Source organism: Ceratotherium simum, chromosome 39 (assembly GCF_057802395.1).
Source record: "Ceratotherium simum simum isolate JZ-2026a chromosome 39, ASM5780239v1, whole genome shotgun sequence".
In the NCBI taxonomy this organism is placed as follows: domain Eukaryota; kingdom Metazoa; phylum Chordata; class Mammalia; order Perissodactyla; family Rhinocerotidae; genus Ceratotherium; species Ceratotherium simum.
In genome coordinates this window covers 5,208,353-5,224,202 of record NC_141938.1, presented here as the reverse complement: position 1 = coordinate 5,224,202, position 15,850 = coordinate 5,208,353, and the positions used below count along the sequence as shown (strand labels likewise).

Below are 15,850 nucleotides of genomic sequence, written 5' to 3'. Positions count from 1 at the left end.
TGTTTGGGACATTTTTGGGGCTGGCATTAATTATGTATGTGTTAAACATCACGTGTGCCTAGGTCAGTACCAGTGACTCCGACAACAATGAGCACATGAGAGAAAATGGTAGGAAAACAGTGTATCTGTGTTGCATGGGCTGAAGGGGTTTTGAAGGAGTGTCAAAAATGAAATGCTGACATGCAAGGTACACAGACTACAGGTGATGTTAGGAGGAAGATCCAGGAGTGGGATATAAAAATGGTGGCCAGGAGGCACTATTACAGTAAACCAAAGTCCTATAGGAGTGACCATTCTGACAGAAAAGTCTAGTATAGAAATACTCTACTTAAAAGGTGCCAGTAACCCTGATGATCAGAACAAAGTAACAGGCCCCAAGCACTGGGGATTGAATGTAACTAATCTCTCGAACAGCAGGAAGACCTATTTATAACAAAGCAAGCTTGAAGACATTAGGACATCCTAAGAGGGTTGTAGACGGGGGTTAAAAGAGAGGTACAAGGTCCACTGAATGCCCTTTCCAAGAGCCTAATGTTGTGTATTCTAGGCTTGAGTTGATAATATCAATAATTCCTAGAGTGTCTTGGGCAGTCCTTGCATATTGGCTTCAGTAGGGTCATGTATGATAGGATGAGGAATTTGTCTATATAAGTATCCTGGTCAGAGCACAGCAAGGAACTAGTGGCGGGGGTAAAGGGCTCTTTGAAGTCCATTTGCTTTCAGCTCTAGGGACACCTTCCTAGGCTTGGAAAGTAGGTCCATCGATTATGTTACCAGTGACGTTTTTTCACGTTAGGTGCACTGGTTGGCCACTATGTTAGCCGTGGCAGAGAGAAGTACTTCGAGTTTTGCCTAGGAAATACCCACAGGTTTGCTGACAGGAGGAAAGTGATTATTCTCACATGCAAGGAGTCAAGGCAGCTGCTGCACAGTATAGCAGAAAAACAAACTCCCACGTCCTTCTTTTTACTGCCCCACTGTAGATGTCATGGTGAATCAGGAAACATGCTCACTAGCACTGGTAACACCATAAGGTGTTTCCTATACAAATTAGACCTTATACAAATATCATCTAGAGAAAAAGGGAATCAGAGAATACTCCCAAGCACAAAAGACTGAATTAGTTTCCTGGTGCACATAACAGGGCTTAAAGAAAAACCCAAACTCTGATACATCTTTGCTGTGAAACTTGTTAAAACCTCAGTGGAAACCTACATCTCTAAGAAAATAGAAATCAAACCGTTGGTGTTAGTTTTGAGGATACTCTTGATTGGAAAGGCAAAGAATCTGGAAAGTGGGCTGGAGCATGGTGTCCTCGAAGCTCCTATTCATCTGTCTCTCTCCCAGTATAGTGGCTCCAAAATCTGACTAACGCCTTTTTGCTTCTGTCTTCCAAATCCCGTGCAAGTGAGGCTACTGGTGAATTCTAACACGGAACCATAAAGGAGGTGGACTGAAAAATCTAGTTCCTAACATTACACTTTTATTGACGTAATGCAATCTAGGTGATACGGCCAGCTCTAGATTTTGCTGCCCTCTCACAGGTCTAACTAATTCAAAGTCTACCAAATATCAGTTGGAAGGAAGGATGAACAGAGGCCAAAATATGAAAATAATTCACATGAAACTATACTTTTTGATGAAATTGCCATATGTACAAATTTATTCTCAATGTTAATAGTATGCAAAACAGAAAAAGGCTCCCACACCCACCACCTCAAAAAAGCTTTCTCAGTAAGAAAGGTACAATATATATAATGGGTTAGGGATATCTAGGCACTTCTACACATGGCGAGTAGGAAAATCCCAACAAAAACCAAAGTAGCAATTTTCAATAGCCCCTTAACACAACAAATACAACATTATTAAAAAAATTAAGCCTAATTGCATATTAGAAATACACCTCAATTCACCCATGGATCCAACAGGCTGCAAAACGGAAAGAGAAAATATTAACCAATTTAAGGAAAAAGCATTACCTATTAATCTTATGTACTGTTTTTGAAAGACAACTCACAGAACTCTTGCTTCATTTCTAAAAGTAAGTAATTAGTAGAAATCCAGTCCAATGTTGCATTTTAAGAAAGGGGCTTGGTAAACACAATATACTTACAACTTTTAAAACAACTCTTTCATGTTAAAAATTTTCCAGAACATTATATATGGATTAATTATATATGGATTATATATATTATATAATTGTATATATATAAATATATATAATTATATAAAATTAATCCATATATAATTAATTATATATGGATTAATTTCCCATGTTTCTTCAATTCTCTTCAGTGGGAGTTTTTGCATATAAGGGTGAGGGCCAATTGAAGTATTCCCCAGGCTGCTTCACATGCAAGAGGTTTTTATCAAGTGGGTACTTTCACGTCTTCGTAAGGACTTGAGATGACAGAAGGCTTTCTCATTCTTCACATTTACATTTTTCTCTTGTGTGCATCCTTACATGTCCTGGAAAATTTCTTCAAGAAATAATGGCTTTCCCGTATTCCTGATATTCATAGGGTTTCTCTTCAGTATGCCTTTTTTCATGTATTTGTAAGAAACCATAATATTTGTAGGCTTTACCACATTGTTTACATTGATAGGATTTCTGTCCATTGTGTAGTCTCAGGTGTATTTTTAAGGCTTGGTGATAAGAGAAGGCTTTCCCACATTCCTTGCATTCATAGGGCTTTTCTCCAGTGTGCAGTCTCAAGTGTATTTTTAAGGTTTGGTGATAGGAGAAGACTTTCCCACATTCCTTGCACTCATAGGGTTTCTCTCCAGTATGAATTCTTCCATGTAATTTTAAGGAAAGGTAATAACTGAAGGCTTTACCACATTGTTTACATTCATAGGGTTTTTCTCCAGTGTGACTCCTTTGATGTATTCGCAATGAACCGAGAGTAATGAATCCTTTCCCACATTCCTGACATTCATGGGTTTTCTCTCCAGTATGGGTTCTTTCATGTGTTCGTAGAGAACTGGAGCAACTGAATGCTTTACTGCATTTTTTACATTCATAGGGTTTCTCTCCAGTGTGAGTTCTTTCATGTGTTCGTAGAGAACTGGAAGAAGTGAATGCTTTATTGCATGTTTTACACTGATAGGGTTTCTCTCCAGTGTGAGTTCTTTTATGTGTTTGCAATGAAGTGGAATAACTAAAGGCTTCGCCACATTCCAGACATTCATAGGGTTTCTTTTCACTGTGAATTCTTTCGTGTTTTTGAAGAGAATAGGGACAACTGAATGCTTTACTACACTGTTTACATTTGTAGGGTTTCTCTCCAGTGTGATTTCTTTCATGTGTTTGGAAACCTTGGTGAGAAACAAAACCTTTACCACATTGCTTACATTCATAGGGTTTCTGTCCTGTGTGAGTACTTTCATGTCTTCGAAAAGTCTGATGATACCTAAAGCTTCTTCCACATTGTTTACATTGATAGGGTTTCTCCCCAGTGTGAATTATTTCATGTCTTCGCAATGAAGTGGAACAACTAAAGGCTTTTCCACATTCCTCACACATATAAGGAACATCTCCCTTGTGCATTACCATGTGTCTTCGAAAGCTTTTGAACCACATAAAGGTTTTCCCACATTCCTTGCATTCATAGAGTTTTTCTCCAGTGTGAATTCTTTCATGTATGTGAAAGGATGCACGATAACGGAAGGCTTTCCCACATTCCTTACAAGCATAGGGCTTTTCTCCATTGTGATTTCCTCCTTCATGTATTCGGAGACCTTGATGAGAAATGAAAGTTTTACCACACTGCTTACGTTCATAGGTTTTCTCTTCTATGTGAGTCTTTTCATGCCTTTGAAAAGCATGATGATACCTAAAGGCTTTTCCACATTGTTTACACTGTTTGGGTTTCTCCTTGGTGCGAATTCTTTCATGTCTTCTCAAAGAAGTGGAACAACTAAAGGTCTTCTCACATTCCTTATATTGATTGTTTTCCTCTGTATTGTGATTTCTTTTATGTTTTTCAAAAAATTGGACATAACGGAAGACTTTCCCACCTTCCTTACATTTATATGGCTTCTCTCCATATTTCTGATATGCATATGGTTTGTGTCCAGTGTGACATCTGATATGCCTATAAAGGGATGAAAGATGTTTGAAGACTTTTCCACATGCACTGCATTCATGTGGTTTCACTCCAGTAGTCTTCTTGTTCAGACTAAGATTTGGAATAAGTCTGAAGTTTTCTCCACACTGACTACCCTCTTCACCTTCACAGAGTCTCTCTACCATACAATTTCTGTAAAAAATGAGAAGCACGTTATTAATGATTTTATGTTTGCTATGTTTATTATGACTTATAGGAAAAGTGTTGGTTTTCTGCCTTGTCTGGATTCTCTGAAATTGAATACACTGAATGCTCTGTAAGAGGACTTCACCCTTGCTATTATCCAAACAGTGATATTCATATATAGGGTTTATTAATACTGTTTCCAAGTGAACTACTTTGCAAACACTGAACATCTATGTCACATATACAAAGTATTTCTGGTGAAAATGTTCTAAGAATAAATACATTTGAAGCAGGGTTGTTTTGTTTCCTTCTTTTAAAATTTCATAACATAACAGAATTCTCGTGAGCTACGACTTTCTATTCTGAGAGTGACTTACCTTAGTTTTCTCCCCCGGTTTTTGTACTGATCATCAATGTCATGATCTTCCCCATTTTTTTGTAAAATGCAGACTGAGAAAAAAGATTCCAAAATATTAGAAATTATAGAAAAGTTATTAGATTCTATGTCCATTGTTAGCTATGACCATGCCCGATTTATTTACTAACATCCTACCTTTCCATATTCCACATCTTGGAACAATGCTGACGGGAAAGAAACACTTATTCTCTTAATTGACGAGTAAAGGTTAAAGTCATCATCTTACCTATTGAGGCCAGGTTCCTGAAAGTTTCCTGCATCACATCTCTGTAGAGTTTCCTCTGTGAAGGATCCAATAAAGCCCACTCCTCCGGGGTGAAGTTCACAGCCACATCCTCAAAGGCCACTGAGTCCTAAAATATCACAAATATGTGTACAGTAGGATGCATGAGACTGAGAGCACTAAACATCTATGCTCCATTTGTAGGAAGATTATGTATGATTCTGTCATCTCCAAACATTTATTCTATGACTTGATCATCAGAAAGTTACTCTCTGTCCACACTTCCTTATAAATTTAACAGCATCATGAGCACATGGAAATTATTTACACACTTTTACTGGATCACATTACATCTTATTACTCTCTAATAGGAGGGTCCAAGCATGCTAGGAAGTGACAGAAATTCTACACAAATGAAACAAATTTTAAGACCATCAATACCTTGTGAGAAAAACTCATCTCTTTCCTTACTACCCACCATTAACAGCACTCTATGAAACAGAGTATCAAATGTGCATAAAGTTTTAATGAATAAAAATAAAGAGAAGAACTGGAAGCTTTTTCTTCCATTCCCAACATCGGACATTGGTGTCCAGGAGAATTGTGGAAATCCAACTATTAATAAGGTCCAACTGGCCATACTGTTTCTAAAGTACCCCAGTCCTTTAGAAGTAGTCAGGTACACAACAATCCAACTAAAAATGGACAAAAGATCTAAATAGAACCTCACCAAAGAAGATATACAGCTGGGAAATAAGCAATATAATCATGCTCAACTTATATCTTTGGGGAATTACAAATAAAACAACAAAGATTCCACACTTATTAAAAGGCTAAAATTCAAAACACTCAGAACACCAGATATTGGTGAAAAGTGAAGCTACAGGTAATCCTTATTCATTACTGCTGGGAATGGAAATTGGTATGCCTACACCGGAACACAAGAATTTTCTGTCAAAACTAAACACACTCTTACTACACAGAGTAAGATCCAGCAATCACACTCCTTGGTATTAACTTTCATGAATTAAAACCTTATGTTCACACAAAAACCTATATAAGGAATGTTTATAGGCACTTATTTTTTAATTGCCAAGAGTTGGAGTTAAGCAAGATATCCTTCAAGAATCGAACGGATAATCAATCATTGGTATATCCCATATGATGAAGTGCTGTTCTGTGATGAAACGAAATGAGGTATCAAGCCATGAAAACACATGGAGGAACCTTAAAAGTATATGGCTAAGTGAAAAAAGCCAATCTCAGAAGGCTACATACTGTACCATTCCAAGTACCTAACATTCTGGAAAGGAAAAAATGATGAGCCATTAAAAAGACCTCTGGTTGTGAAGGATTTGAGGGTGGGTGGGAAGAATGAATGAATAGGTGGGGCATAAGAGATTTTGAGGGAAGTGAAACCACATTGTATGATACAAAAATGAAGGATATATGTCATTAAACATTTGCCAGAACCCACAGATCCTATAATATAAAGAGTCAATGCTAAGGTAAACTGTGCACTTTTATGTATCAATATTGGTGAGTAACTACAACAAATGTACCACTGTCACACAAGACAAAAAAAAGTAGTGCAAACTGTGTGAATGCGGAAGGATTATGTGGGAACTCTCTGTACCCTCTCATCAATTTTTCTGGAAACATGAAACTGCTCTGAAATAACTGAAGTGTATTAAAAAAAAAAGATTAAGACAACCTCATAACAACTCATCCCTGATGACTGATGACTGAAATAGGACATCTCTCATCCATCTGATTTCAATAAGCCAGTATGGTGCTCTATGAGCCTGAGACCCATAAGGGAGGTGAAACTTTCATCGAATGCCTTGTTGGAGAGTAGCGCACTGTATACCCTGAGAGGTGCCATGGTTACTATCAGCAGCGTCAAAACTCCAACGTGGATGAGGAGTGTCCTGTTGAGTCCTTGTACTGTGGTCCTAGTTCAGGTACAACGAGGGTTACCTACATTTATATTTTGGGTATCTCTGAGTCAAGAGATTCCTACAGTTTTTTTTTTTTTTTTTTTTTTTTTTTTACCACAAAGCTGCAACTCTCAGACAATCGTACAAAAGTCTGTGTACATACGTAGATGGGGCCAGCAGTAAGATGACTACCTGACATCTGGTTAGCTGTGTGACCCTTGGGTTTGGTCCTTTATCAGAGATGTCCCAACTAGGGATGAAGAGCAGCAGCTCTCCACTGAGCCCCATCATGTAGGAATATGTGATGTTGTCCTTAAAGTCTATCCACTCCCCAGAGCTGTGCATTCAGTTAATCCTGAGGAACTTGTGAGGGAACTCTCCACCTGGGAGAATGGTGACCTCTTCTAAAACTACAGAGTCTTTCAGGGGACTGAATAGAACAGAGGCCCTCCTCCAGGTGACTTAAGTTGGAGAGCCAAAGTTTGACTCCATCATATCACATGGAAGTGTTGGTGGGTATACTGACCTGAGGGGGGTGGTTTCCCGGACAAAGGTACAATGGACAGCTTGGTAGAAGGTCACATGCTCAGTGCTTACGTGCCTCCACTTTCAAGAAAGCCCAGTACGTGATGGTAACTGTAGCTCTTAAGGGTATGTAGCATGGAGCCTCAAGCAGTTTCTTGCACCAGACGCCTATGGATAACTTAAGGCCATCGTGGGTACGCCAGGAGGCATGAAAGGAGGTCACTGAGGCCTCTATATTGAAGGAAATCCTGAGGGCACTAACAGGAGTGCCTGTTGTATGGCAATTTTTTTTTTTTTTTTTTTTTTTGTGAGGGAGATCAGCCCTGAGCTAACATCCATGCCAATCCTCCTCTTTTTTGCTGAGGAAGACTGGCCATGAGCTAACGTCTTTTGCCGATCCTCCTTTCTTTTCCCTTTTTCTTCCCAAAGCCCCAGTAGACAGTTGTATGTTATAGTTGCACATCCTTCTAGTTGCTGTATGTAGGATGCGGCCTCAGCATGGCCGGAGAAGCGGTGCGTCGGTACATGCCCGGGATCCAAACCCGGGCCGTCAGCAGCGGAGCGCGCACACTTAGCCGCTAAGCCACGGGGCCGGCCCCTGTGTGGCAATTTAAACAGGGTCTAGAGCCTTCTGTGGTAGGGGTACCCATTCAAGGTGGGCCAATTTGCAAGTTACAGCATAAATGGGCTCAACTAAAGTTTGTAACCAAGAAATACACTGCCTGCCCAACAGCAAAAGAACCTAGTAGATGGGCCGGCCCCATGGCTTAGCGGTTAAGTGTGTGCGCTCCGCTACTGGCGGCCCGGGTTCGGATCCCGGGCACGCACCGACGCACCGCTTCTCCAGCCATGCTGAGGCCGCGTCCCACATACGGCAACTAGAAGGATGTGCAGCTATGACATGCAACTATCTGCTGGGGCTTTGGGGGAAAAAATAAATAAATAAAATTAAAAAAAAAAAAAAAAAGAACCTAGTAGATGTCGTGTTGCTGAGGGGGCTATAGCTATTTCTTCCCAGTGTCAGGGAGGGAGCAGCTGTCTGATCACCAAAGGATCTTTAGAAACTTAACCAAGGTTTTAGAACCTCACATTATATGTGGGTCAATGGCCCATCCACTTTTTGAAAGCTCCTTTTAAAAATATTTGTATGTTCTGAACGAATGTGAAGTCAATGTCCTCAGAGGAGCAGGTCACTAACGTAATGTCAGACCTGTGTTTCTGGAGCAAAGTGGATGCAGTTCAGATCCTACCTGCAGAACCTGTGGGATGGCAAGGCTGCTGAGGTTCCCTGAGGGTAACCAGGTAAAGCGTGTCATGTCCCTTCAGAGGGGAAGGCCAAGTGCAGCCGAGAGGCCGTGGACACAGCACTGAACATAACAGACTGAGCCGAATCTGTGAGAGCAGAATGCTTACCAGGTGCTGAGTGGGTGGAGTCAGTAATTTCCATAATGTTGGGGACAGGGTATAGCGCTTTTTTGGTGCAACCTCGCTCTCAGGGTTGTGATGATCCAAAGCAAGGTGTCATTCTTTCTTTAAAGGTTTAAGAACAGATTGAATAAGGCTGTTAAAGGGGGAAGCACTGGGGATAATCACTTCTTTAAGTTACATTTGGCCACATTAACTAACTTAACTGGGAAGCTGAGGGCAATGGGGTCCCATTTTGTCAGGCCAATTTGGAAGTAGTAAAGACTTACTTTAATTTTAATTTATGAATTATTGATTCAGAGCTTCCCTCCTCACTAGAGGATACTTTAGGAGAATGGGTGTTATGACTATGAGGAATTTAGGCAAGGTGAGCATTCTGCTGTTAAAATGAGCTACACCTATTTGTCCTCTATATTATATTCAGTAAGTCCCCTTAAGGTTATGAGGGGAATTGCTTACATTTAGTGGAATCCCCAGGTATACCTATAATTTGAAATGTAGTTTGCGGGCCGGCCCCGTGGCTTAGCAGTTAAGCGTGCGCGCTCCGCTGCTGGCGGCCTGGGTTCGGATCCCGGACGCGCACCGACGTACCCTTCTCTGGCCATGCTGAGGCCACGTCCCACATACAGCAACTAGAAGGATGTGCAGCTATGACATACAACTATCTACTGGGGCTTTGGGGGAAAAATAAATAAATAAAAATTATAAACAAAAAGAAAAAGAAAAAAAAAGAAATATAGTTTGATTAATTTCATCAAGTTTTGCGAATTAGTGCGTTACAGGGGATGTTAGTATTAATTCAGAACCTATGATGTAGAGGATCAAAAGCCAAGGAAGGTTCTTTCGTCTTTGCTGTCATGTAAACTCTTTTAGCACATTTTGGATTTCCAATTGGGTCAAATTGTAGATCTTTGTTTCAGTACATTTTCTCTTGTTCCCTCCCTACCGTCCTTCCCTGTTCTGTATTTTGGTCACTGGATATACTTTACTGGAGGGGGTTTCCTCTCTATCCTGATAGTCACTATTTTTGTTCCCACCAGAGGGACTCACATCACTGCCAACATGGTTAGAGGCCTCCTCCATGACAACTGCTTGCTTTATAGACTTTTAAATAATCTGGGCTTAAGACAGTTTAATCCCTTTGCTATGCCACAGTGAGGCTGTCAGCGTTGTCCCTCATTACACAGAGGGTCAGGATCTTAGTTACAGTAAAGGCAGGGGCAGCAGCAGCAGAGGTACTTAAGTGTCCTTCCTGGCGAGCCCTCTAGTATTAGGAGTGTGGACTAAGCCCACCATCTACTGGCTGCCTTTCTCTGTTACTTGTCTTTCTCTCTGAAATAACTGCTCTTTAAGGAGTGACCATCTGATGGGCTTACCTCATTCACAGGGTATAATCATCCTTCTATTTCCCTCAGATCCCCCTAATGTTGCGGTGACCCCCGTATCAGACCCACCATCACTCTTAAAACATTGACCCAGGACCACCCAAAACACTGACCCAGGACCACGGGCCCCATTCCCAGACTCCTGCTCCCAAAGGAACTGAAATTGCCAACTCAGAGTCTTCCGTATATAGAACCCAGGCGTGGTGTGTCAACAATGCACACAGGGCAGCACAGCTCACAGGAGGAGCTGCCCAGCAAGCAGCAGCTCACAGTGCAGGAGCCTCCAGGCTTTCTCATCAGCCCGTCCAGACAAGAAGGCCTAGGGGAAAGGGAGGGGTGAGGCTTAAGTTCTCAGAAGTCAAACATCAAATGTGTGGACCCTGGGCACTCCTTATAAGAACAGACACAGGTAAGAAAAATAGGCATTCACACTGGCTTGTTTTTATATAAAGAAACACTAACAGGATGATGAAGCAGTGATCAAAACTGGTCATTTGAGGGGGGCTGGAGTGAGAGCAGAGGAGTGGGGCAGGATATGCAGGCAGGGAGTCTCCTTAAGTTAGTTTCCTCTCTTAGGAATTTTTTTAACCTTCCCATGTGTTATTTATTTAAAATGAGGAGACAAATTTATATAATCATATTTTCCTATGCATGAGGATTATTTTTAATTAACTTTTCCATTATTAACTAACTTCATTTAAACTGTTCTACATAGGAAACCACTCCAAGATTTAATCCTTTAAACACTAATGGATATAAAATGTAAACCATAAAAAATTCACAAATCCTTTCTGACTAAAAGGACAAGGCGCATTACAGTTTGTCCCTCCACTATATTTCACACTGGAGATATTTTCAGAAATGGATAGCATATTACAGTGCATTAGGGGTTTTGCAATTAAGCCCTGAAATGTACAGGAATTTGAGAGATTTACAGAAGCTTTGCAGTGTTTTCTTCATATCAATTAGAATAGAAACTCAATTGGTTCTCCCTCATATCCATTAAAATAGGAATTCATTTGCCTTAGAGATAGGATAGCCATTAATACGTCAAGGATCTCTGGAGGCATAGACATACAGTCAGGGACTTAACACTGGTAAATGCACTGAGAGCTTAAACATACCCATCTCACATCCTGAGGTTCTCTTGTCTAAATGGAACAAAAAAATCTACTTGGTTCCACAATATTCCTCCCTTACTCACATCCTACCTCTCAATCAACTTACAGTTTCAGGTCCCAAGTGCTAACAGAAACTAGGATCAAAGGGCTACAATCTTCAATTGATAAAGGAATCCAAAAGAATAAAACACAAATATTAGAATCAAAATGGATAAGCAGCCTGCTTCTCCTCAGTTGAAAAGGAAAACTCACATTCAGAAAATTGAACATATTCCCAAACTTGGGGTCTAAACACTCCCGGTTGAGATGTAAGCCCTAGAGCGCTTTGTGCCTGGTGAAGGAGGGAGGGGACACCTGAGCGGCCACAAGAATGAACTCTGGGAGCTCCACACACCTTCCCCTCTCCTGTGAGCATGGAAGCACTGCCTCCTCCAGGCTTCCTTTCTCACAAGTGAGAAAACTCTCAGCCTGATTCAGTTTAAGGTTCTGACACAGATGAACTCCCAAATTCATAAACCCCTTTGTCCAGGAGACAAAACACCTGATCTTCACAGACTTGTCAATGTCCACAAATCATGCCCTGAGTCACCTACACTGTGGATGCAAAACTTGAACATAATGTATAAAAATGTCCAGGCCTAGGAGTTATGTCAGCAACATGGTAGAGTGAGCTGTTCCCTTTATCTTTCCCCCTTTAAACTACAACTAAGGGGCCGGCCCGGTGGTGCAAGCGGTTAAGTGTGCGCGCTCCGCTGCTGCGGCCCGGGGTTCGCTGGTTCAGATCCCGGGCGCATACCGACGCACCGCTTGGCAAGCCATGCTGTGGCAGCGTCCCATATAAAGTAGAGGAAGATGGGGCCGGCCCCGTGGCTTAGCGGTTAAGTGCGTGCGCTCCGCTGCTGGCGGCCCGGGTTTAGATCCCGGGCATGCACCAACACACCGCTTCTCCAGCCACGCTGAGGCCGTGTCCCACATACAGCACCTAGAAGGATGTGCAGCTATGACATACAACAATCTACTGAGGCTTTGGGGGGAAAAAAATAAATAAATAAAATCTTTAAAAAAAAATAAAAAATAAAAAAATATAGTAGAGGAACATGGGCATGGATGTTAGCCCAGAGCCAGTCTTCCTCAGCAAAAAGAGGAGGATTGGCAGATGTTAGCTCAGGGCTGATCTTCCTCACAAAAAATAAAAAAAAATAAACTACGACTAAACAGACATTCCCTGACCAATGGAACATACATACCCACACAGCACTACAGGACAGCTGAGAGACCCACGCAGCTATACATATGAAGGTGGATGGACTGGCCCCTGGGAAGTGATAGAGAGAGCTGAGTGCAACCCTTCCTTCCTCAGCAGCCCTGTGCACATGCCCAAATGCTTTCCCGGGTGGTGTGAGTGACCACAGTACTGCTGCTGCCCCAAAAGTGGGAGCACACCTTGGCACAACTACGGGAAGGGGTGGTGGTAGCCTGGGGCCTGTGAGGGAACGCTTTCCTGGTTGGTGAGAGAGCCCACACTGCTCAGACTCTGTGAAGAAGCCCCACTCACCAAGCACGGTGGCTGGTGCGACCGGAAGAAGAGGCGACGGCAGATATACGCACACACGAAAGCTTTCCTGGCCAGCACAAGTGCCCATAGTACCACTGAGGCCCCACAAGTGGGAACACCTCCATGTGGGGGAAGCCCGGAGCCTGCGTGTGAACACCTTCGCGGCTGGTGGGACCATCCACCATACTTGCACAACTTCCAGCAGATGGAGTAGGATCAGAAACACAGCTCCTGCTTCCCCCTAGTGGTTGCAGGTGGAATCTGTGACATGACACTACCACAAATGCCCCTGCAAAAGCTTAGTTCATCAAACACCAAGAGAAACTACAGAAACAATTCAGAGTCAAAGGAGAATGACCAATATCCAGGAACCAACCCTGAAGTCACAGAAATTTACAATCCAAATGACAGAGAATTCAAAATAGCTGTCATAAAGAAATTCAATGAGTTACAAGAAAACTCAGAAAGACAGTTCCATGAGCTCAGGAATAAAATTAATAAGGAATATATCACCAAAGAGACTGAAACTATAAAACAAAACCAAGCAGAAATTCTGGATATGAAGAACACAATTAAGGAGATAAAAAATAATCTAGAATCCTTAAAAAATAGAGCTGAGGGGCCAGCCCCGTGGCTTAGCGGTTAAGGGCGCACACTCTGCTACTGGCAGCCCAGGTTCGGATCCTGGGCACACACTGACGCACCGCTTCTCCGGCCATGCTGAGGCCGCGTCCCACATACAGCAGCTAGAAGGATGTGCAACTATGACATACCACTATCTACTGGGGCTTTGGGGGGAAAAAAAAGGAGGAGGATTGGCAATAGATGTTAGCTCAGAGCCGGTCTTCCTCAGCAAAAAAAAGAGGAGGATTAGCATGGATGTTAGCTCAGGGCTGATTTTCCTCACACACACAAAAAAATAGAGCTGAGGGCCGGCCCCGTGGCTTAGCGGTTAAGTGCTCGCGCTCCGCTGCTGGCGGCCCGGGTTCAGATCCCGGGCGCGCACCGACACACCACTTCTCTGGCTATGCTGAGGCCATGTCCCACATACAGCAACTAGAAGGATGTGCAGCTGTGACATACAACTATCTACTGGGGCTTTGGGGGGAAAAAAATAAATAAATAAAATCTTAAAAAAAAAAAAATAGAGCTGACATTACAGAAGAAAGAATTAGTGAGTCAGAGGATAGAAATGCTTCAGGTGGAGGAGAGGAAAGAACCAAGATTTTTAAAAAATGAAGGAATTCTTTGAGAAATATCTGATTCAGTTAGGAAAAGCAATGTAAGGATTATAGGTATTCCAGAGGGAAAAGGGAAAGAGAAAGGAGCAGAGAGCTTGCTCAAAGAAATAATAGATGAAAACTTCCCAAACCTGGGCAAGGAACTGGACTTATGAATTCATGAAGCCAAGAGAACTCCTAATTACATCAATGCTAAAAGATCTTCTCCAAGACATATAATAGTAAAACTGGCAAAAGTCAATGACAGGAAAAATATTAAGGGCAGCAACACAGAAGAAAATAACCTACAAAGGACCCCCTATCAGATTTTCGGCAAATTTCTCCGCAGAAACCTTACAGGCTAGGAGAGAATGGAATGATATATTCAAAATACTGAAAGACAAAAACTTGCAGTCAAGAATACTCCATCCAGTGAAACTATCCTTCAGATATGATGGAGAAATACAAGCTTTCCCAGATAAACAAAAACTGAGGGAGTTCATCGCCACTAGACCTTCCCTACAAGAAATTATTAAGGATACCCTCATACCTGAAAAAAAAAAGGAAAAGATCTACGAAGCTTTGAGCAAGAAGACAGACAAAATAAGAAACTGCAGCTCTCTTTCAGAACATGGTAGCAAATAATTAATTTTTCCTTAAAAGATAAAGGGAAGGAAAGCATCAAAAGTTAACTATAAACACTTCAACTTAGCCACTAACTCACAACACAAAACAGAATAATTTGTGACGATAACTCAGAAGGGGAAGAGGAAAGGAATGGAACCTGCTTAGGCTAATGGAGATAAGGGGCTATGAGAAAATGTACTATCTCATCTACAAGATCTTTTATACAAACCTCACAGTAACCACTAAACAAAAAATCAGAGCAGAGCCACGATTCATAAAAGAGAGAAAACCCCCACAGAAAAGCACCAAAATGACCGGCAGTCAGAAATACAAACGAAAGAAACAATAGAAATATAGAACAACTAGAAAACAAGAAATAAAATGGCAGTATTAAACCCTCATATCTCAATAATCACTCCACATGTAAATGGATTGAATTCTCCAATCAAAAGACACAGAGTAGCTGGATGGATTAGAAAACAAGACCCAACAATATGCTGCTTCCAGGAAACACATCTCAGCTCTAAAGACAAACATAGGCTCAGAGTGAAGGGATGGAAGACAATACTCCAAGCTAATGGCAAACAAAAGAAAGCAGGTGTTGCCATACTTATATCAGACAAAGTAGACTTCAAGATAAAAAAGGCAATGAGAGACAAAGAGGGGCAGTATATAACGATAAAAGGGACTTTCCACTTTCAAGAGGACATATACACTTTCAAATATATATGCACCTAACACAGGGAGCACCAAAGTATATAAAGCAACTATTAATAGACCTAAAGGGAGAAACTGATGGCAACACAATAGTAGGAGACCTCAACACCCCACTTCTGTCAATAGACAGATCATCCAGATAGAACATCAACAGGGAAATAGTGGATTTAAATGAAGCACTTGATCAGATGGACTTAACAGATATATAGAGAGCATTCCACCCAAAAACAGCAGAATACACATTTTTCTCAATGTGTATCGAGAAGCATTCTCAAAGATAGACTATATGTGGGGAGACAAGGCAAGCCTCAACAAATTTAAGATTGAAATCACATCAAGCATCTCTTCCAATCACAATGCTAGGAGACTAGAAATCAACTACAAGAAAAAAGCTGGGAAAGTCACAAATAATATGGAAAGGAAGAAATGAAACTCTGC

At 41.5% G+C, this 15,850-nt stretch overlaps 1 protein-coding gene across 2 annotated transcripts in view; it reads right to left on the bottom strand.

The window, feature by feature from the left end:
- Positions 1-1,633: 1,633 nt before the first annotated feature.
- LOC101405469 (uncharacterized) overlaps positions 1,634-15,850 on the bottom strand; it is a 58,069-nt gene continuing 43,852 nt past the window's right edge. The window contains exons 2-4 of one of the 2 annotated variants that reach the window (XM_087425408.1): positions 4,901-5,027; positions 4,634-4,706; positions 1,634-4,262 (exon numbers count right to left, since the gene is read on the bottom strand). In XM_087425408.1, the coding sequence (XP_087281534.1) occupies positions 2,483-4,262; positions 4,634-4,706; positions 4,901-5,027 (1,980 nt within the window). In that variant the 3' untranslated portion in view covers positions 1,634-2,482. The remainder of the gene's footprint in view (positions 4,263-4,633; positions 4,707-4,900; positions 5,028-15,850) is intronic. The other variant, XM_014796965.2, reaches the window with a different exon arrangement.